A 24,308-nucleotide genomic window follows, 5' to 3' on the forward strand; every position below is an offset into this window, starting at 1 on the left:
GTTACGCTAACAGCGTTTCTGTGCGGCCGATACAGATCTTTGCCTACCAACTCTAGGACTTCAACTGTATTTGGTTGGTAGACTATCCTTGGTTCAAACTTTGTTTGCTTTAATTCCACTCAAAACCTTGAGGGGTATTAAATAAGTTAAAGGTCAAGTCCACACAAACAAAATGATATTGAATTGAATAATACAACCAAAGCAACCATGAAAATAGTGTAAAAATCAGATAAGAAGGAGGCTAAAGATTGTCAATTCTTGCTCATTTTCACAACACAGTAACATGCACATTATGAGCAGTATGTAAATGAGAGAAGTTATGATGTCACAAACTTACTATCTACATTGTACTTTGTATATTATTTAAAACACACATGTAACCAACCTGTTACAAATGTAACATTTTAATTTTTCATCCAATAATGTTAACTTTGGTGTATTATTTCCTCATAGAAAATGAAAAACTTAAATGATTTATTGTGAACAAGTGAGGGCTGAGGAGCTCTTTATTTTATAAAAGAAGCTATAAAAATGAAATAATCTGAAAGAACATAAAGTATAAACATACTGTAGTGATTATACAGTTTTAAATGTTGATCTTTTCTGTTTTGTTTGTAAAACATTTTTAAGCGGAACTGAGAAATGCCTTTAGAACATATTTGAAATTGATCATGCTTATTTTGCTATATATTTCTCAGTACTTTCTCAGCAATTACATAATTTCTTCCAAATTTCTTTGGCACACATTTTTATTAATACATATAGACACTTGGGTGGTGATATTAATGGATTCTGTACTACTGGTAATTCATTTTGAAATTGTAATCATTTATCTTTAAACCACATCAAAGTTTATCTACAAGTACTCATACCATAACAGGTTCAACTCAGTGACTTAAACAGTGACCAAGATATCCATATATAATAGAAGTATATAGTGAACTTCGAACAGTGTACCAAATCATATCGGTGATCTATTGAATTATTTTACTGACGTTCAGAAAATTAGGTCCTTTTATTCACCAACAGATTTTTGTCAAAACAATTATTTGTACATGTACACTTCATCTTCATTCGATATCGGTTATCCTACTCACATGATTTGTTTCTTCTCATTTTAATACAAAACATTTTTTAGCGTACTTTTTTCAATGCAGGCTTAAACTGATTTACTTGGCTAAAATGAGTTGGCAAAAGCATAAATATGGAAAGGAGACATTACTAGTAGATTATCTAGCCATACAATCCTACGAGTTTGGTAATAGAGGGTCACTAGAATAACAACTTTCGACACAATTCTACATTTTTAGAACTGCCAACATCAATTGCAAAAAAAAATGTTTTCTTTTTATCCTATTTTCAAGCCTAGAATCCTAAAAAAATTAAAAACATACAAAAAAAATCATCAATCTTGCAAGTTTGAAAAATATCTTATTTCTAGGGAAAATCCTTAGTGTCACTTTTCCCTGAAAAATAACACTAAATACAATTAATACATGTAGATAAAATTCTACATATATTTGGCAATTGCATATTGGTTCTAAGGTAATATAATTGGGTTTTTTATTTTTCTTCTCATAATTATAAAACTGTTAATTGCCAAGAGGATGTAAGGATTAGATCTCCTGTTAAATTTTATCTGTTTTGTTTTAAAAAAAACCATAGTAACTATCAAAATGATGACAAACAGCTAGTCATCTAAATACTGTCTCCCCATCTCTTTTAAAAGAATCTACCCAGGATCAGACTTCTCACCTAATCAGATTTCCTGTTTTTGTGAGCATACACGAAAGTCATACTGTTGTTAGGTACAAGGTTCCACCTCCAATATAAAAGAACTAGTTATTACAATGATGTTAAAATCTCTAGTTTAAAGCCTAGCTTCTCTTCTTAGGGACAATCACACATAACCTGTTAAGATGTGGTTCATCATAGTTGAATTCCGAAGATGGATACAATCAGATACCATTATTATAAATTTGGCCTATTCGCTTTCAATATCGTTTAAATTGTGCATGCCTACCATAGCATAAAATGCCTTGTTGTATTAAAGCCACTAAAACAAATTGGCCAAACTCTGTAATAAACGGCTGATTGCATCAAACTTCAGGGGCACGCGCAAGAGAACCAACATGTAAACCAGGGATGTCTAATCGTCTCTTTGGGTGATTTGCTGGTGACACAACATTTGCTCCGGCCAAAATTACTCTAGGCTTTATTTGGTCTTGGAGATTGTATAACTTAGGGTTAGGGTTGCAATAGGGTTTTATGTGGGATTTAGGTTAGTTTTATAGTAGGATATAATTGAGGGTTGAAGTTGATAATTCGTTGAGTTTGTGGAATTCATAGCAGAGCAATTATCCCTGGAGCAAATGTCATTAAACTAAATTACTTCCAGGATAACATGTTTCCCATCAACCTCATGTAATCTTTGGCATGGGGCACAATGCAGTGCAAAATTTTTAACAAAAGCTGCATTTTGCTAAAGAAAAGTATATCAGCAACAGTCTATAAAAAACAGTATATAATTTCAAAACTTTTTATTAATTACTTGAATGGTACAACTACTTTGAAAGATAAATCCGTTTATCCGTTTAGCATGCAACAGGATTTCCTTGGAAAAGCAATGAATGTTGTACTAGGCCCTGCACAAACTTTTCTGAATCTAAACAAGGTAGCAGGAACTAAGTTCAGTGTAAATGAGGCATATAAAATAGTGCTATGTACAAATGAATATCTTACCTTTCCAACACTTTTGACACCCCTGACAAGAGCAAGAAAAGTCAGAATCCAGACCAGAGCCAAACAGAGAAAAAGCTGCCATCGGACGATCCCGGTCTCATGAAGGCCAGAGCTACGCTGCAGAACAAAGTTGCTGTTTCACCCACACATCATGCACACACAACCCACAAGAGTTTGGAGAAAAAGAAGATGAAAACGTTCCAGCATTAGCATGGGATTAAAGTAAGAGTGTGAAAGGGGCTATAAAATATTGACAAAAGAGAATGCAAGAATATTGCCTCAGGTCAGCCAAAAAAAATTATTATGCAGATATAACTTGGGGACACAATAATTACTATAAAGGACCTACATGTAGGGTTAAAAACAAATTTTAAAGAGACAAAAAATCCAAGAGAAGTGAAAGACATAAAAAATGAAATGAGGAAAAAAAAGAAAAAAGAAGAAGATGGGGAAAAGAACAAGAGAAAGAGAGAGAAAGAGTGCTCGGTGATGATAGAAGGAAAAAAGCATCTGGGACAATCAACATTTTAGAGAATAAGGAGAAATAAGATTTAAAAAAAAAAAAAAAATCAAGCAGATATAGCCTCGCTTTTCATTATTATTTAAAGAAAATTCATACATGTTGGAAATTTTTGGGAAATTTGTAATTACATTCCATGGCGTACTCATTCGATTCCTAAAAAAAGGTAATTAGCAAGTTCAAAGGCTTTTAGAATATTCTACATTCAGAATATCTGGCCAAGGTTGTTCATATTTAAAAATGGGGGGGGGGCCAAAAAGAAATTGTATATACATTAAAGTAAAAAAAAATTATCGTACAAAAACTGAGCTTATTAACTTTAAAAATGTAGGCCTAAATCATAGCTTCCCCCTGATATATTGTTTTAAGAATACTGCACCAAAGTTTGAAAAAAATCTTATAAAACTATAAGTCTATTTGAAATAATTGCAACCCCTGTTTTATTCTTTTATCACAAGCACAATAAAATATTTCATGGGGAGAAAATAATCTGCAAATCTATTTTCAAGCATACTTTCCAATCATATATAACAATCCTGACCAAATGATTTGTAAGATAGAACTGATTGGGAGAAATAGATTGAAGATATAAAAAATGTTAACGTTAAGTATGCAAAGATGGATATCAGGAGTATATCAGTATTCATTAAAGAAGATTAAATTGAAAGATACCATAATGCATAATTAGTGACACTTTGAATTGCAATAAGCTTGTCATGAGGCAATGACTTCCGCATGAATGTAAAATAAGTGAAAATTGCCATCACCATCAAACACAGGACTTGAACACATGAAAACACACCAAACACTGCATCACAACCTCCCACAAACACACACACACCACAGCAAACTCATGATACATATTCCCACAACTATGAACACCCGAGAGCACACAGTATCAGCTCTTCCATTATTTCATTGATAATCTCACCACAGAGACAACGGCTTCACAAGTACCTGGAACCGCTGCTGCAAGTAAAGGTGATTTGAGTTTACTGCGATTATGAAGAAAGAAACAACGATTCATATGATTAGTAGTATGTAACAAACCCTTCCCCCTTGAATAATGAAATGTTGCCAGGTTGTGTGAGTGTGACAATGTGGCCGTCTTGATAGAAGATGATGAATGATAAAAATTCCAGCATATTTCATTCTGAAAACAAGAGTGACATACACATATTTGGATAAATTCTCTTGTAAATGCTATTTCATTGAATTCGCAAATTGCCTTGGGATACAACTGACATTGAATTACCCATAACAATTGGTAGAAAACTTAATTACATGTACATTATGACAGCTGATATTGGTTAATTAATGTTAATTTTCAATGGCGTATGTTTGAAAGTTCTCAACAAGAAAAGTTCAATTATCATAACTTGTATTTTCGCATATTTTGGAGTGTGGTTGGTGTTTTAAAAGCTTTTCTTCTATCAACATTGCCATTAAATGTGTGCTCAGATTGTTCAGAAAAAGGGATTCAAACAAAAAGAAGCAATATAAAAGTGGAAGTAGTCTAAATTGGTTGACGACAAATATAATATTACTATACTAGATAAATTTTTTTGTCACATACATGAATCAGATTAAAATCTTGGGCCCTTGAGCAGGCCTCTACATAAATTTTTTTCATCACTTGCCCGACAGGGCAAGTGATGAAAAAATTTGCTTGCCCGATAGAAAAAAATGCTTGCCCAATTTGTTTTATAATTTTTTATCATGACGGCACTATGATTTTTAAAGGTCATACAAAACAACGATTGAGAATCATGTACAGTATAAAAGAACACACATTTAAAAGTTTATTTTCAGCAACGTAGGCCTAAGTCATGTTTATTTTGAAGAAAACTTTTCGCTATTTATAAATGGGCGTTTAAGGTTTAAAAAAAACCTTCACCAAAAGTTGCTAAAATTTATATTTTGCATTTTAAATCCACGAAATGGTCATCTGTTTGCCATATTTCCTTAGAATTTTTTTGATTTAGTTAGAAACTATAAAGAAAGCCAGTGAAAAATATTCAGCTCTTTATTGACTCTGAAAAAGATCGTTTTATGTTGTAAAAAAAAAAAAATCATCAAAAGTGGAGTGACTTTGAGAAATGCTTGCCCGCACGTCATTTTCACTTGCCCCGGGCAAGCGGGTTTGTCACGCCCTGCCCTTGAGGAAATTGATACAATAGGGTATTTCTATCCAGTAATCACATTAATGAGCTTTGGCTCAGCTTTTCTTTATTCATTTTTTTATAAATAGCAATCATGATTTTTCTTCTTTCTTTGCTAGTAGATAATGAGGAATGACATCCTTCTCTAAAAACAACCATTTGAACTATAAAAAGAGTTCCATTTCAATAGAGACCAAAACTCTGTGACATTATTTGATTTCTCTAACATTCAATTTCTAAGTTGCCTGGATTTGAAAGATTCTATTCACCAATAATGACTGAAGCAACATGTCATATTAAAACATGCATGTGCTCCAACTTTGTTAATAAATTTTTTTTTTCAAACCTTTTTTTTGGGGGGGGGGGGCTGGGGGATACGCATGAACTATTAGAGAAGTTGATTGAAAAAAAAAACATTTTCAATGTACTGTCTCGTATGCCTGTGTATTCCTAAATTGCAATATTAACTATAAATATTTTACTGTACACAAAGAGATCCTGAATATAAAGATCAAGGATGCAAATACTGGGAGTCAACAGATTTAGTTCACTCAATGATATATGGTGTATAATCTTGAGGATTATGTGAATGTAAAAGGTGACGCATGTAAATAATGCCTTGTGAAATTGATAACACTCGTTTGAAATGGTGCCTGGTGATTCTCTAGGTTTATATGAGGGGAAAGAGATGATCTTTCTCCTCCATGGTCTTACTCCCCAGGCCCTTCATTCAGAATAAAAGATCTATTGGAGTTCTCTCTATCCGTTAGTAATTCCCTTCCCCTCAAAGAAGAATGTTAATAAGGAGACCAATAAATCCACAATTGCCAAAATAACAAATTCATTTGTTTCTGTCACAAAGGAAGGGTCAATGCATGCTGTCAGTAGAGAGTATGAACCATAGCAAACATGAAGCATGTATGATCCAGACAGACTTAAAAGGACAAGAAGTACAGCCAGAATGATTTCTTTTTTTCTTTTTGGGGGGGTTATGTGGGCCCCTTTTTTGGTTTTGTAAGCCTATCAGATCCTCAAAAGTGGTAATCCAATTCATTTTAAACATCATTTTTATAGATGATTACTTGTATTTAAGTCAGCCGGATTCCCTTGTCAAGCATGCTTTTTGAATGGATCTAACCTTCATTTTCATTCAAGATAGCCAGTGGCATAACTACGGGGGGGGGGGGGGCATGGCAATAAAAATTTAAAAAAAAACAGGGAAAAGGAGAAAAAGGAGAAAGAGGAATTTATTGTTCATTATAATGTTATATTATATTATAATTATATTACATAAGAGACATTTTTTTTCATAACTTTACGAAAGATAATTTGCTCAGGGCCTCAGGGCCTCTTTTCATTGTTCCTAGTGCTCGCAATGTCTGTTTAACGAGATATATAATCCTGTTGTACTAAAACCTCCCGTTTACAAGTCAATACACACCAAATATATTTCCTCGCACTTCGAGTTATTATTGTTTTATGTAGCGACATTTGCTTCTTTTTCATGACTACCTAAAAATAGTGATTGTCCCAATTTAAGGTCTTAATTCAAAACATTTCCTGTCCGTGCTTACGTTCGCATTAGTGGGTTGGTGAGATATGTCTGCTCTTCATGAATTTCCTAAAATCAGTCCTTAAAAATGTCCCTTTTTCTGATCTGAATATCAAAATATTTCAGCTCGCGCTTCGCGCTCGCATCATGGTTAGTGAAATATGTGTGGTCTTAAAGTGAATTCCTACAAACAAGCCTTAGAATGCTCTTCAGGTCTGAATGTCAAAAATTTTCAGCTCGCGCTTCACGCGCGCATCATTTGGTTAGTGAAATATGTGTTGTCTTATAGTGAATTCCTACAAACAAGCCTTAGAATGCTCTTCAAGTCTGAATTTCCTAAATTTTCAGCTCGTGCTTCACGCTCGCAATATTTCATTAGTGAGATGCGTATGTTAATCATGATTACAATGACCACAAGTGCTTCATGTGTTTAAAAGTAATTCTAACAAAATCAGCAAGTGTTTGGCACTGGCATTAGATGACTATGGTGAGAGATGTATGTACTCTTAATGGATTCCTAAACAGTCCTTAAAATATCCGTTTGGGGTCTATACAAAAAATTCAACTCGCGCTTCGTATTGTTTGTTTAGCGAGACAGGTACCGTATACGTATCATGATTACAAAAATTTGCTTATAATGTCACTTTTTAGGTCTGAATATCAAAAATTTTCAGCCCGCGCTTTGCGCTCGCATTATTTGATCAGTGAGATACATATCCGTTTAATGGCACTGTCCTTAAAATGTCTCTATTAGGTCGGTATACCTGGCAACTGAGCGCACTTCGCGCGCTCACTAAGTGACTCTAAAATTTTGCTGGTGCCCCCCCAATGCCACGACCCACGGTACGCCACTGAAGATAACGAAACTATTAAATAAATTAAAATGTATAAACAAATATGCATAAATACATACATAATGTTCTGCATGTACTTTTGAAAATTAGAAAAATTCAATGTTCGAGAAGCATCATATTATTCCACTATGTGATATAATTTTTCTCAGGGACTTTACCAGCTTTACCAGTATGACTACATGACCTGGTTTGGACATCCTTTGTTGTTTCATTCTTGATTTTATCTCCCTTCCGGCTCTTTGTTTTCCTACCCTCATACCCCTTTCCTATCAGGTTAAATTAAAACAAAAACGTTCAGCAAAAAAGATTATTTTGGATGGCCAAAATCTATTTGGCACAGGTTTCTTCAAAATGCCAAGCTTTAGGTCTGCCAAACACTTCTCAATACTGTCAAAATTCAGACCAGTCAGGGCACCGCTAGTGTTAAATTACCTGATGCAAGACATGACTTTTGTTAGGCTGGCTGAAGCTCTGTGAAACCTTTCTCATTAGCCCATCTTGATCAGACTCAAAATATCACTTTCATGTAGATGTAGACAAAACATTTTCATATCAAGATATCGGTCAGCCAAAAGTTGACAACATGTATGGCTAGCTACTCAAGAGGATCTGATTACTAATTTAGTAAGAGGTTATTTTCCTCAATATGACCGAAAAGGAGTTATACCCTTTCTACAATCATCACAAGAATATGTAAGGTCCATTTTCAAGTATACTCTTTTTCATACATGCTTCAATAGAGAGAGATCGATGATGAATGTCTGTATCATACTTTGAAGTAGGTATGGATTGCATGAAGCATGGTGTGATTCTCAAGCCATATGCTGTTGTTGTATACATGTATATATAGAGTTGTGACAGTTATCAGGATGAAATTATTAGGTGATTTTATACCCTCCCTATCACAGAAAAGGGTTTTCCAATCAGAGATTCCACCAAAATCAAATGTGTTGCCAGCATGAAACCAAAGAAATCTTTCACACTACCGGTACTTGTAATATCCCGCCCTCCCTAAAAAAAATCCCCAAAGTATCCATAAGTTTATAGAAGGTACTTTTGAAAATACTTTTGAAAATCATGACAACTTTTGAAAGGGACATCATCAAAGTCACTGGTATTTCGGCAGTGTGAATGTTTAGATGTGAGGGAAGGAGAACATGTAGCCATTGTATACATGTAAGAGTCAGGCAGATATAATAGCATCTAATGATTCCAAATGTATTACTTTAAAAAATTCATATTGTGAGGTACCTTGTTTTTATTTCACAAGATAAATATTACCTTCTGCTGAACAATTATATTGCATTTTAAAAAATGTATCATTGTATTTTGTCAATAATTTGTCAGTGATTTTGTCAATCATGCAAAAAATGATTTAAAGGTACAGTGTATTATAATCTCACTAATAAACTTTTATACTTGGTAAATATTTAAATGATTTGTCAAATTAAGGCCTCCTTCATGTATCACACAGAGCATAATGTGCCGTCTATAACAGACTTTTTCAAGAAATATTTCCTGACTGAATTCCTAACAATTCAATTATCATTTGTGCAAAATATGTATACATGGTTAAATATAATTATGAAATTAAAGTTAATTTCTCCACCCAGATTAGGTCTGTAATTGATAACTCAATTAATCTTTCATACTGGACATGTTGTACCCAATATTATATTGAAGGTACACGTAAGAAAAATAGAGAAAAATATTATTAGCACCAATACTGTCTGGAAACAACCGGATAGGTGTAACCTATTGATATTATAATGTACCCCTTTCATAAATCCATAGATGCAGCTCAGAATATTTATATTCATGAAAGGATGAAGACCAGAACTATTACTTTCAGTCCTTTATGAGGACTCCAGTCGCACTCAATCTGCATCCTATCAACAGAATTCTCCAATAATGCGGTTTTCTGCAACCTACATGAATGCTACCGTTTTCCACATGCAGGCACTGCAATACATCATGACGATTAGCTGCACTCTGATAAAATAATGCAAACCATTTCTGAATTCCTGAATGCAATTTCTATTTATTATTCTGAGCCACATCTAATGGAGACTTTTATAGGATGGATACATGATAGGAGTATTGCTTCCAGTTCTCTTCAGATGATATGGCATGAAATGAAACACTGTTAAGAAAAGGCTACCCAGAGTAGTTTAAACAAAAGGGAGTTCATACTTGTCATTTTGTTCAAACTAAGCATACATTGATCAGATATTACATGCATACATCACTTTAATGTTTCAACGCGATACCAAACTTAATTGATTTTGTTCTTCCCGACAATCCTCTTTATTTGCTAATGAAAACATGGTGATTCATCAAGCACATTGTATGTATTGTGCAATCAGAGTATAATCAGATGAAAAACCTAACAGAATCATTTTAAAAACTAAATCAAATGATAAATACAAGACAAATTTCATGTTTGTTAACATTTTCAAGAATCATAAGGAACATTCACTGTATTTTTTGCCAATTATACACAATAGGCAATAACCATCCAAACATTTCATACAGGCATACATGTATTTGCCTGTTACATGATTGTCTGAAATAAACAAATGCTACTATTAATTTGTAAAAAATATCAAAATTAAATAAAATAATAATAATAATAATTGGATTTATATAGCGCTTTTTCCAGAGGATACAAAGCGCTGTTGATTGCATAAGACAAGTTAAGGTTTATGGTTATATAAGTGTGTTTTGAGATGTTTTTTGAAGAGGTTTCGAAGAGATGGAGGGAGTTTGTTCCAAAGACGGGGGGCAAGAGATTGAAAGGAGTTGAAACCGGCCTGTTTTCTGGATTTTGGAAAGACATAGGAAGGAGCAGCTGCAGAACGAAGGGAGTATGTAGATCTTTGTTGCTGAAATAATGAAGAAATGTAAGAAGGTAGTGTGGTTGACAGAGATTTATAGGTTTGAACAAGTATTCGATAATGTATTCTATCAGAAACAGGTAGCCAATGTAGTTCATTTAGAAGAGGGGCAGCATGACATTTTGGTTTTTGACAGATTAATCGTGCACATTTGTTCTGAAGGCGTTGAAGTCTTCCAAGACAAAATAAAAGTGTAATATTTATGAATTTACAAACAGTATTGGAGGAAAATTGGGAAGATCGTTTTTTTGTTTTTAATTGCTATAAGTTTCTAAATTGTACATGGTTTTATGGTTGCATCATTTGCATATGAAATATGAAGCAACTCATGTAATGACAGTTTTACACATATTCAATCACACATAGGTATTGTTCAAGACTTTTAAGTAAATAGAATGTTCTGGGGGGTTTTGTGAGCATGTTTTCTTTTTCTAATTTTTTTTAATGGAAAATCAAACTTACTGATTATAGACTTGCTCTTTTAAATCCCCATATGTAATTTCAATATCCTTCTCTCACCAGGCATGTAACACAAGCTCTGGATTTAGGTCCAAATTAAACAAATTATTTTGTGTCTTTGCCTAAAAATATCAAACAATACCTCCACCATTGATCCACAAACATGAGTACACAAACATACCATGGAGCAAAAACACAAGATGAGTTTGGGGAAACTCATCAATGTTCTATGTATTCTACCCAAATTTCATGGTCTAATTCAAACAATATTTTCTAACTTTTCAATCGTGTAATGATAAAGAACTATTGTTTGGCCAAGAAAAAAAATAACTCTTTTACACAGTCTGATTTTTTTTTTTTTTTTCATATAAAATACAATTGCCAAAATGTTTGGTAGCGTAGACCATAGAGCAAATACATTCTCCAACTTTGAACTTGTCATCCATGAGTATTCATAAAACAAATATATGAGAATGAATGACAATAAAACCATGTAATGGGACACCAGGGTCCTTTACCTTCTGAAATTGATTATTAGAAGAATAAAATGTGCATCACACAATACAGTGTGTTTGCACTATAAACACAAACATAGCCTCCTTTTAAAGTAGACAAATACATTTAAATATTAATATTCACAAAAAACCCTTTGTAAACCTTTTTACTTAATTTTAGTGATGTATGCAACTGATCATGTGCTGATTCTACTGTAGTTTCTAATAGACAAAAGTGAAAAAAGGGTTATGCTAGACTGCACACATTAAATTTTCATAGGAGAGTGTCCTCCTCAAAACATTATATTTAACTTATTAAATGGCAATATACATGTAATTGCCATGATAAAAGTCATATCGTCAAAAGTAGCTCAAATTTGTCCAAATCTTCTGAGTGCCTTTCCTTCAACAGTAGAGCGACATGTATGTGAGAGGGTAAGGTGTGGGTATCCCCTAATCACCATGAACAGGTAAAAGAGGCTTCTTAACACGGCAACCCCTCTCACACACACCAAGCTCAATAAAAAAATAATGAAAAAAAAAAAACATACTCCCAAAACTCTTGAGCAGGTCGTGTGGCATAATCCTCAACATCGGAGCCGTTGGTGGCATTTGGAAGCATGGTGGTCATTGACCACGTGCTAACACTGTACTCTCCAACGGTTTCGTTAAGGGTTTCATTCATCGTGGCCCGAGTGCGTTGGTCGGTACAGTTTTCGGTGGCCCAGGCAGGGTCGCAGTATTTCCACGGTAACTCTCTCGCAAAGGAGATGAAGAAGTAGTAGAAGATGTAGGCAATGATGACAGGATAGTAGATATTTACTAAGCTGTTAATCATGCACATGGCTAAGCCAATACCTGAACACAACGAAACAGTTACAATTAATGCACAATCATATCCAAACAGTCATACATGTAGCATTAATCACAAATAAACAGAAACTATAATCAAAGCTCATTATCTTTCACACCATTTTCCTTCATATTAAATTCCACTCCACTTATTATTTCCTTGTTTTCCATACTTGTATTTGCTCTTGAAAAAGTGCTGGACAAGATTCTGAAGCATGTCTATTGCACCAAGAAATACAAAAAGGAATTGGGTTGTGTGCTATTAATCGTAGTGGGCATGCTATTGTGAATTCCATTTCACCAAACAACCCCTTTCTTGCGCCTTCCTCCATCCCTACACCCATCCACCCCCCCCCCCCTCACCCACCCAATCTCTTCTACCATTTAACATAAACATACTGGGTAAATTCAATCAGTGGAGTTGCCATTTCAACATCAAAGTTTTTTGTTGTTTTTTATTTAATACATGTGAGGGATTCCATAAGTATTAACAAATTCAGTTTTAATAGGGAATGAGGGTAGACGTAGAATGGGAAAAAACAGATGGGCAGTTCCAAGGTTACAGAGTGACATTCAGATAAAAGTTTTAGCATTCAAACAAAGATATCACCCAGATATTCAATAGTTACTTGCAAAGAAATGGTACCTGACAGTAGTTGCTGAAATCCACTTTTCAAAATAATAACATGTGTTATTTTGATCCACTGAATTAATGAGATATAAATATTCATAAACATGGTTACGGAGTGACGTAAAATGGACATGCATATTTGAGGAGAAAACATATTGCTCAAACTCTGTGAACTTTAAAATGGCTATCACAATGTTGAATTATTGATTGGATTATATGTTGTTCTAGCTTTAATACGCTGCATTACAATAAAAAATTGGTGTATGTTTTCATTATTTACAACTTAAAACATAAACCCATACCCGGTTACAGAGTGACATCTAAAATATTCACACACAGGCAACGTGAAATGAACTTATATTTTTACAATTTTCTTTTGATATGATGTAAAATGATGACCTTCAGATTATCCAAAAGAAAATTATAAACAAGTGGAACGCCTCTGGCAGTCTCGCCTGCATTACGCGATTTAATATAGCAGCAGTGCTAACTTTGAAAACTACTATAAAATAATCATTCACAAAAACACCATTCATATAATGACATAATACCACGTTCATTGACCATAAATGACATTTGAACGGTGACTTAAGACTTGTCAACTACACCCATGTCCACATTTCATTCACTCTATCTATAAACTTTCAAAGTTATGATGGCAATTCAACAATTACCCCAACATGGCCTAATTTATTGACCTTAACTGACCTTTGACCTTGGTTTTGTGACCTGAAACTCACAGGGGATGTTCAGTGATACTTGATTACTCTTATATCCCAAGTTTTATGAACTAGATCCATAAACTTTCAGAGTTAGGATGGTAATTCAACAAATACCCCCAACACGGCCAAAGTTCATTGACCTTTAATGACCTTTGACCATGGTCATGTGACCTGAAACTCGTACAGGATGTTCAGTGATACTTGATTACTCTTATGTCCAAGTTTTATGAACTAGATCCGTAAACTTTCAGAGTTAGGATGGTAATTCAACAAATACCCCCAACACGGCCAAAGTTCATTGACCTTAAATGACCATTGACCATGGTCATGTGACCTGAAACTCGCACAGGATATGCAGTGGTACTTGATTAACCTAATGTCCAAGTTTCATGAACTAGATCCATAAATTTTCAAAGTTATGGTAATTCAACAAATACCCCCAACTTGGCCAAAGTTCATTGACCCTAAATGACCTTTGACCTTGGTCACATGACCTGAAACTCGAGCAGGATGTTCACTAATACTTGATTAACCTTATGCTTAAGTTTCATGAACTAGGTCCATATACTTTTTAAGTTATGATGTCATTTCAAAAACTTAACCTTCGGTTAAGATTTTGAAAATAATTCTCCCAACATGGTCAAAGTTCATTGACCCTAAATGACCTTTGACCTTGGTCATGTGACCTGAAACTCAGGCAGGATGTTCACTAATACTTGATTAACCTTATGTTCAAGTTTCATGAACTAGATCCATAAATTTTTAAAGTTATGAAAGTAATTCAACAAATACCCCCAACTTGACCAAAGTTCATTGACCCTATATGACCTTTGACCTTGGTCATGTGACCTGAAACTCAGGCAGGATGTTCAGTAATACTTGATTAACCTTATGTTCAAGTTTCATGAACTAGGTCCATATACTTTTTAAGTTATGATGTCATTTCAAAAACTTAACCTTAGGTTAAGATTTGATGTTCACGCCGCCGCCGCCGTCGGAAAAGCGGCGCCTATAGTCTCGCTCTGCTATGCAGGCGAGACAAAAACAAGCAATAGTTTTCTGTTAAGTTGAAATTAATGGCTAAAGGAAGCTGCTGAAAACTGCTTATCTAATAAAAGAGAGCCAATGGAGTAAATTAGAAAGTCAAAAGGGGCCTAAGCTTTCGATCCTAGCAGAATCTTCGTCGGAGGCAAAAAAGAAATTGAAATTGAAATTAAGTAAAAAAAATATATGTAGTCCCATGTATAGAATTTTTTGTATGGTTTAGATTCTCCTATAAGGAAATGCGTATGAACAAGGCAAAAGCGGTTTTGTATCTCGCCCACTTATGAAAACAAGGCAAAAGCGATTTTGTGTCTCGCCCACTTATGAAAACAAGGCAAAAGCGATTTTGTGTCTCGCCCACTTATGAAAATAACCAGATATATCATGATTTGCGAGGGCACGCAACAGAATTGTATTGAAACTTTACTGTGAAATGACTGAGATGGAATAACACTTGTCATAAGAGCCTTGCATGTAAACTGTAATGTTGACCTGAAAATGACCTTTGACCTTACCATGTGACCTCCGACTGCAGCATAACATGCAGGTCGCCTAAGTACATCTACCGTCCAAGTTTTGTTGAAAAGTGACTTACGGTTGCGGAGTTAGGTGTCATAAGAGAGTCTTGCATACTGTAAACTTTAACATTGACCTGAAAATGACCTTTGACCTAACCATGTGACCTCCGACTGAAGCATAACATGCAGGTCGCCTAAGTACATCTACCATCCAAGTTTTGTTGAAAAGTGACTTACGGTTGTGAAGGTGTCATAAGAGAGTCTTACATGTAAACTTTAACATTGACCTGAAAATGACCTTTGACCTAACCCAGGTCCATCTACCATCCAAGTTTGGTTGAAAAGTGACCTGCAGTTGCGGAGTCAGGTGTCATAAGAGAGTCTTGCATGTAAACTTTGACATTGACCTGAAAATTACCTTTGACCTAACCATGTGACCTCCAACTGCAGCATCACATGCAGGTCCCCCAGGTCCATCTACCATCCAAGTTTGGTTGAAAAGTGACTTACGGTTGCAGAGTTAGGTGTCATAAGAGAGTCTTGCATGTAAACTTTATCGTTGACCTGAAAATGACCTTTGACCTTACCATGTGACCTCTGACTGCAGCATAACACGCAGATCCCCCAAGTCCATATACCATCCAAGTTTGGTTGAAAAGTGACTTACGGTTGTGGAGTTAGGTGTAATAAGAGTCTTGCATGTAAACTTTAACACTGACCTGAAAATGACCTATGACCTTACCATGTGACCTCCGACAGCAGCATAACATGCAGGTCCCCCAAGCCCATCTACCATCCAAGTTTGGTTGAAAAGTGACTTACGGTTGCGGAGTTAGGTGTCATAAGAGAGTCTTGCATGTAAACTTTAACGTTGACCTAAAAATGACCTTTGACCTTACCATGTGACCTCCGACTGCAGCCTAACATGCAGGTCCCCCAAGTCCATCTACCATCCAAGTTTGGTTTGAAAAGTGACTTACGGTTGCAGAGTTAGGTGTCATAAGAGTCTTGCATGTAAACTTTAACGTTGACCTGAAAATGACCTTTGACCTTACCATGTGACCTCTGACTGCAGCATAACACGCAGGTCCCCCAAGTCCATCTACCATCCAAGTTTGGTTGGAAAGTGACTTACGGTTGCGGAGTTAGGTGTCATAAGAGTCTTGCATGTAAACTTTAATGTTGACCTGAAAATGACCTTTGACCTTACCATGTGACCTCCGACAGCAGCATAACATGCAGGTCCCCCAAGCCCATCTACCATCTAAGTTTGGTTGAAAAGTGACTTACGGTTGTGGAGTTATGTGTCATAAGGTTTGTGACGGACGGACGACACTTGGATCCCTACATGTACATGTAAGTCTCGCCTTCGCCTCTGGTGGGCGAGACAAAAAAAAATTGTGGCTAATTATTTTCCCTTTTTGTATTCATGAAATCCCATGTGAGTTTTGAAAAAATATGATCCAGATTTGAAATAGAGCCAATATACATTTTTGGAAAATGTCAATTTTTGCTTGGAATTGCCCAGATAAACTATTATTTCAGATATGATTATTATTGATTACAATGAGTATGTATAGCAATGCATTGCAATTGTCTTTATCAGGTTTTGTTTTTTCTTATTGAAACATGAAACATCCACAAAACTGTCATTATACTGGTTCACATACATGTACATATTGAAAATGTCTCCCAAAGTTTGTTTGATATGGTCATTTTGATATCACAATAACTGAGAGGAATTCTCTGTACCTTCTTGGCCCTGAGTAATTGATGTTTTGAATATTAACCATTATTGAGTAAAATGGTACTGCACACCTAAAGGCCAAAATCACTATGTTTGATTCAAATCTTTCTTGAGCCAAATGAATAAACTGACAGTTCATCTTAAAACCGTTATTGAAAAGATATTCCATATGTGTGGAAGATGAATTGTACCAGCTGTGTAGAGGTTGGTATAAATTCCCTGTTTCAATTGTGAAAAACAGTTTTATAATTGGAATGATTGAGTTGCATGGCTATGACCTTACAAGATCAATGACCTAATGATTCTTTATCAATTCCGATAAGAAGATACTATAGGTGATAACAATCATTAATCAAACAGCAATGCCTGTGGTACCACTTCATTGTGTTTCCTCTGTGAAACAATTTTTAGCAAGGTCTTTTTTTTTTTTACCGGTACCTGCCCAGATTTTTTCCGGCAGAGACTGGTCACTGGTGGGTCGTTTAAATAAATAAGAAATTCAGAGTCACCAATGGATGAATGATCAACCAAGTTTAGGCCTATATTTCCCTATCTTGATCAATGTATAAAAATGTTACACGAAACTATTCACAAACCTTGGTTGATGAAGTATAGTTAAAGCAGGATTTCTCAATTTTCTTTCTTGAATATAATTAGCCCCAAGCATTTTTTGTGCATGCAGCCATTTTGATTCTGTTTTTTTTTTTGCATTTACGCTATAAAGTGTTGACACCCTCTACGTTCATTGGTAACAAAGAACAATATGGCTGCGCGCACATAAGCAACAAGATTACATGTATTACGCTTCAGGCCAATGAATTTAAGCAATAAAATTGAAAAATCCTGCTTCGTTCTATAAATATTTCATTACTATACTTGGTTGACCAAGGTTTATAAATGATAGTATCGGTGAAAATATTTTTATTGATCACAATAATATAGGCCTTAACTCAAGTGGTTGATAGCGACACTGAATTTCTTATTTTAATAGCGGCGCACCAGTCTAGACAAAATTGCAACGGTGGCCACAATTGTCTGGTGGGCACTGGTGGACCGCCCGGTTAGACTCATGCCATTTCATTGCACTAATGGCACACAGTACATGTACCAAGTGCAGTTATCACAGGAGCAATGGGTGGGAATGAGAGTCCTGCAGAAAAAAGAGGTCTCTGACAGCACATCATGCTAGCCCTTATGTAACTACCAAAGTCTGGTTGAAATTGAACAAGCAGTTGCCCAAGTTTAAACATGTATGAATCATAAGACATTTGTGATGGACGGACGGCACTTTGAAGTCTTGCCGTCACCTCCGGAAGGCAAAACAAAAACTGCTCTCAACTGAAACAGGGTTCCCAGCTTTTCAAGAAAACAAAATTCCCTTATTTTTCCCTGATGAAGTTTTAAAATTCCCTGATAATTATTCAAACCCATTCCCAGTTTCACATGTTTTCTAAGTTGTTGCAGTGAATTACATGTATTTTCAGTATAAAAACAATGTAAAACTAATTAGTACCACCACAACCAGTCATTCCATGGATGTTCTTTGATATGCAACAAAATATCACAGTCTGACATACTACCTGCTTTTGACTTTTGGGCTGATCAAACTTCCCTGATTTTTCCCTCATTTGAGGCATTTTCCCCTGATATGAGGTATTTTTAATCAAATTTCCTGCTTTTTCCAACTGGAAAAAAAGTAAAATTATTTTCCCTGATGGACTGAGAACCCTGTGAGAACAAGCTGAATTGCTGTTTGTAATGCTTCAAATTCATGCAAACATTAAATAAACAGACTGCAAACTTATATTATACAAATGATGCATGGGTTAGAGTGGGTCAGTAGGAACTGTGTGCACAAGGTAACTTTGGCATGGTTTAGACCATAATGCCAAAGTTACCGCGTGCACACAGTTCCACTGACCCACGAAAGAAACCCATGCATCATCTGTTTTATAGAATGGAAAACATTTATTGAATAAACCACAAAAATTAATGATTTACCGGATGCATGATTTTTTTTACCGGACGCATGATTTATTACCGGATGCATGAAAATTCTAAAATGTAATGCAGACCCTTTGATAACCCTGGACAACATAAATATGTATGCCTAACTTGATAATATGTTGGCACAAAGGCATTATTATACCCAAAATGCCAGATACAGCTTTGCATTGACTAGATCTATGAGGCAGCCTCAGACCTCCAATAGCTGTGTGTGTATGCCCGGGCCGCCGGGGGCCAGTGCCTACGGCTGCCTGGGCCTGCAGTGGAGAAAACACCATTCATATAATGACATAATACCACGTTCATTGACCATAAATGACATTTGAACGGTGACTTAAGACTTGTCAACTACACCCATGTCCACATTTCATTCACTCTATCTATAAACTTTCAAAGTTATGATGGCAATTCAACAATTACCCCAACATGGCCTAATTTATTGACCTTAACTGACCTTTGACCTTGGTTTTGTGACCTGAAACTCACAGGGGATGTTCAGTGATACTTGATTACTCTTATATCCCAAGTTTTATGAACTAGATCCATAAACTTTCAGAGTTAGGATGGTAATTCAACAAATACCCCCAACACGGCCAAAGTTCATTGACCTTTAATGACCTTTGACCATGGTAATGTGACCTGAAACTCGTACAGGATGTTCAGTGATACTTGATTACTCTTATGTCCAAGTTTTATGAACTAGATCCGTAAACTTTCAGAGTTAGGATGGTAATTCAACAAATACCCCCAACACGGCCAAAGTTCATTGACCTTAAATGACCATTGACCATGGTCATGTGACCTGAAACTCGCACAGGATATGCAGTGGTACTTGATTAACCTAATGTCCAAGTTTCATGAACTAGATCCATAAATTTTCAAAGTTATGGTAATTCAACAAATACCCCCAACTTGGCCAAAGTTCATTGACCCTAAATGACCTTTGACCTTGGTCACATGACCTGAAACTCGAGCAGGATGTTCACTAATACTTGATTAACCTTATGCTTAAGTTTCATGAACTAGGTCCATATACTTTTTAAGTTATGATGTCATTTCAAAAACTTAACCTTCGGTTAAGATTTTGAAAATAATTCTCCCAACATGGTCAAAGTTCATTGACCCTAAATGACCTTTGACCTTGGTCATGTGACCTGAAAATCAGGCAGGATGTTCACTAATACTTGATTAACCTTATGTTCAAGTTTCATGAACTAGATCCATAAATTTTTAAAGTTATGATGGTAATTCAACAAATACCCCCAACTTGGCCAAAGTTCATTGACCCTAAATGACCTTTGACCTTGGTCATGTGACCTGAAACTCAGGCAGGATGTTCACTAATACTTGATTAACCTTATGTTCAGTCTAGACAAAATTGCAACGGTGGCCATAATTGTCTGGTGGGCACTGGTGGACCGCCCGGTTAGACTCATGCCATTTCATTGCACTAATGGCACACAGTACATGTACCAAGTGCAGTTATCACAGGAGCAATGGGTGGGAATGAGAGTCCTGCAGAAAAAAGAGGTCCCTGACAGCACATCATGCTAGCCCTTATGTAACTACCAAAGTCTGGTTGAAATTGAACAAGCAGTTGCCCAAGTTTAAACATGTATGAATCATAAGACATTTGTGATGGACGGACGGCACTTTGAAGTCTTGCCGTCACCTCCGGAAGGCAAAACAAAAACTGCTCTCAACTGAAACAGGGTTCCCAGCTTTTCAAGAAAACAAAATTCCCTTATTTTTCCCTGATGAAGTTTTAAAATTCCCTGATAATTATTCAAACCCATTCCCAGTTTCACATGTTTTCTAAGTTGTTGCAGTGAATTACATGTATTTTCAGTATAAAAACAATGTAAAACTAATTAGTACCACCACAACCAGTCATTCCATGGATGTTCTTTGATATGCAACAAAATATCACAGTCTGACATACTACCTGCTTTTGACTTTTGGGCTGATCAAACTTCCCTGATTTTTCCCTCATTTGAGGCATTTTCCCCTGATATGAGGTATTTTTAATCAAATTTCCTGCTTTTTCCAACTGGAAAAAAAGTAAAATTATTTTCCCTGATGGACTGAGAACCCTGTGAGAACAAGCTGAATTGCTGTTTGTAATGCTTCAAATTCATGCAAACATTAAATAAACAGACTGCAAACTTATATTATACAAATGATGCATGGGTTAGAGTGGGTCAGTAGGAACTGTGTGCACAAGGTAACTTTGGCATGGTTTAGACCATAATGCCAAAGTTACCGCGTGCACACAGTTCCACTGACCCACGAAAGAAACCCATGCATCATCTGTTTTATAGAATGGAAAACATTTATTGAATAAACCACAAAAATTAATGATTTACCGGATGCATGATTATTTCATGCGTCCGGTAAATTTAATTTACCGGACGCATGATTTTTTTTACCGGACGCATGATTTATTACCGGATGCATGAAAATTCTAAAATGTAATGCAGACCCTTTGATAACCCTGGACAACATAAATATGTATGCCTAACTTGATAATATGTTGGCACAAAGGCATTATTATACCCAAAATGCCAGATACAGCTTTGCATTGACTAGATCTATGAGGCAGCCTCAGACCTCCAATAGCTGTGTGTGTATGCCCGGGCCGCCGGGGGCCAGTGCCTACGGCTGCCTGGGCCTGCAGTGGAGATTTGGCTGTGCACAGCCAGCGCAGGGCAGTAGATCTATAACGTTAGATCGTATGTCTGGACTTCTCAACTAACGAGTATATGCAGGCAGTTTTAATCCCTATGACAAATACGGTACCGTTTTTGTACTTACAGATCATTTTGCATCCTTTATTTGATTCATGCTGCCTTGATCGAAAATTCAAAATTTTGACGTAAACAAGCGTAACAGTACATGCGCAATGACATCACAATGACCTTTTCGGACGATAGCTTGTTTACAGTGGATATCGTTCATGCAGCCCAGTAAAAATTCTTGCATAGCTCTAAACCAATCAGATTGCAGGGATTTTCCCATCCATTCTATAATACCTTTTATATCCTACATAGAGTAAATCCTGCATAGTGATTGGTTCAAGTAGCATCATGTGACCTAATATATTTCAACTATGATGTTGCGTGACGTCAGACCTCAATATATTTTTGGATATATCGAGGTCTGACGTCATTATTTCGCAAAACTGGATATCTAGCAAAACTCTCGGGCGCACCGACCAGCGCGCGCTCTCTCCCGGGCAAGTCCAGCGATGCGTCAGCGCAGGCACTAATCTGCATTCCGCTGAGCGCGGTGGCTCGGAGAAAAGTAGGTAATTCAACTCAAGTAACCGGACTTTGCAAGCTCAACACATAGATTTTGGTTGTAAATTATCAAAAGTAGGATATAAAACAAATATACATGTACCAGGCATTTCATTTGAAAGCATAGTGGGAATTATTAATCCTCTGTTGGACTGGCAAAACTACTATATTTCCCTCGGGGCTTTGCCCCTCGGGAAAAATAGTAATTACCAGACCAACCTCGGATAAATAATTCCACTATACTTTCTCAAAGCCTCATATATTTGTTTAATATAGCTTTGATTGAATCAGTGGGATGAATATAACCACTGTGTAGGATAGAAAAGATAAATTCATACAGACAAAAAAATCAAACAATAAAGAATTCCTAAAAACAAATCTGTAAAGCCAAAAGTGGGATTAATTATGGAAAGAAATGATAAAGATTCCCTTTTTAATGACATTTGCTCTTTAAAACAGAAACCAAGAATAAAGTAGTCCCCTGGCCAGGCCTCAACTCACTGAGCAGTATCAACAGGAGCTCAATATACTTTGCTTTTAAGTGGATCAAACTACTTACCTGTTTACTCAGTCAGTAATCAATAAAATATAAATACAAACCAAGCAAAGGGGACAGCATTCTTCTCATCCTTTATAAGAAGAAAATGTTTGGGAGGTTAGGGAGCACTTCTATTGTCTAGAGGTTGTCTGGTTTGTCCGAGGGGTTTCAAAAGGCACCCTAAACACATTTTCAATTATCTGAAAATGCACCCCTTAAAGGGCCCAGCCACTGACAAATCATGGGGAAATTGAATCAATACGAAATTTGCGATAAAAGTTTGGAAAGCACGAATTTGACCGAACTCATGATGGTTATTTACTTCGGATCGTGGCAGTTCCAGTTTCCAACAATCCCAATTCCTAGACTCATAACAGGTCTCTTGATTGCTAAACAAAAATAAATAACCTCTGTGAAGTTACATGTTTCAAAGTGAAAACATGCAGTTTACTTCTGGTTGGTTAGTCTACTAACTAATGCTCTCCTAAAGACCTCCCAGACATGCCCGCGTCTATTACATAACACCCCCAGGCATGCAGCCGAGTGAAAGACTTGAATCCCTTCTCTGTTCTGATATAAGCCTTGATTTCCCCATGATTTGTCAATAGGTGGTTTCAGACCGCCTCGATGTTCGTCAGTTCCAGGTATTCTCTGATCGGGAAATTTACCCCGATCAGAAAATACCAGGTATTTTGGTAATGTGAAAGCAAACTACGCATAATATCCCCGAAAGAAAATACCCGCTAATTAAAATAGTAGGTACTTGGCGAAATTAAGAGAACTTTCGCGGCGATTTTTCCAAGGTTGTGGGTATTTTGGCAATCTGAAAGCAAACTACGGGAACTTGTATCCCATCGATCACCGCGATAAGTGAATTTCCGGTTCATAGCCCGCGCTGTTCGATATGCATGGATATGCGAGGCCTACCGAGCGAGCAAGCTAGCGCCAGTGCATGCAGCGATAAACATACGTACACTTTTCATGCGACCTGACTCGGGGTTCGACTTTAACTAGGCGGTTGATTCTTCTTCTTTAAAATATAGTTTTACGAATTAAGGGTGATATTTACCGGTATTATAAATTTTCATACCAGATGACATCGCACTGGAGTGAGGAGGCCACCAAGGCCTTAATTTCAATGTGGAGAGAAATCTAGTGCAATTGCAGATGATCAAGGGAATAAATGATTTGCGCATACGATCGAGTATAGTTTGTACGTGCTAGAGCTAGGCCGGCCGCAGGCGGATTTCCCTCCCCAGCCGTCCCCCAA

The 24,308-nt window shown here is 36.2% G+C and overlaps 1 protein-coding gene across 1 annotated transcript in view; it reads right to left on the reverse strand.

Moving 5' to 3' along the window:
• LOC129260661 (sodium- and chloride-dependent glycine transporter 1-like) overlaps nt 1–12,612 on the reverse strand; it is a 42,551-nt gene extending 29,939 nt beyond the window's left edge. Inside the window, exons 1-2 of the mRNA XM_064114293.1 lie at nt 12,232–12,612; nt 2,743–2,875 (exon numbers count right to left, since the gene is read on the reverse strand). Of these exons, the coding sequence (XP_063970363.1) occupies nt 2,743–2,875; nt 12,232–12,524 (426 nt within the window). The 5' untranslated portion in view covers nt 12,525–12,612. The remainder of the gene's footprint in view (nt 1–2,742; nt 2,876–12,231) is intronic.
• Nucleotides 12,613–24,308: the final 11,696 nt, after the last annotated feature.

The sequence above is a fragment of the Lytechinus pictus genome, unplaced genomic scaffold, assembly GCF_037042905.1.
Source record: "Lytechinus pictus isolate F3 Inbred unplaced genomic scaffold, Lp3.0 scaffold_19, whole genome shotgun sequence".
Lineage (NCBI taxonomy): Eukaryota > Metazoa > Echinodermata > Echinoidea > Temnopleuroida > Toxopneustidae > Lytechinus > Lytechinus pictus.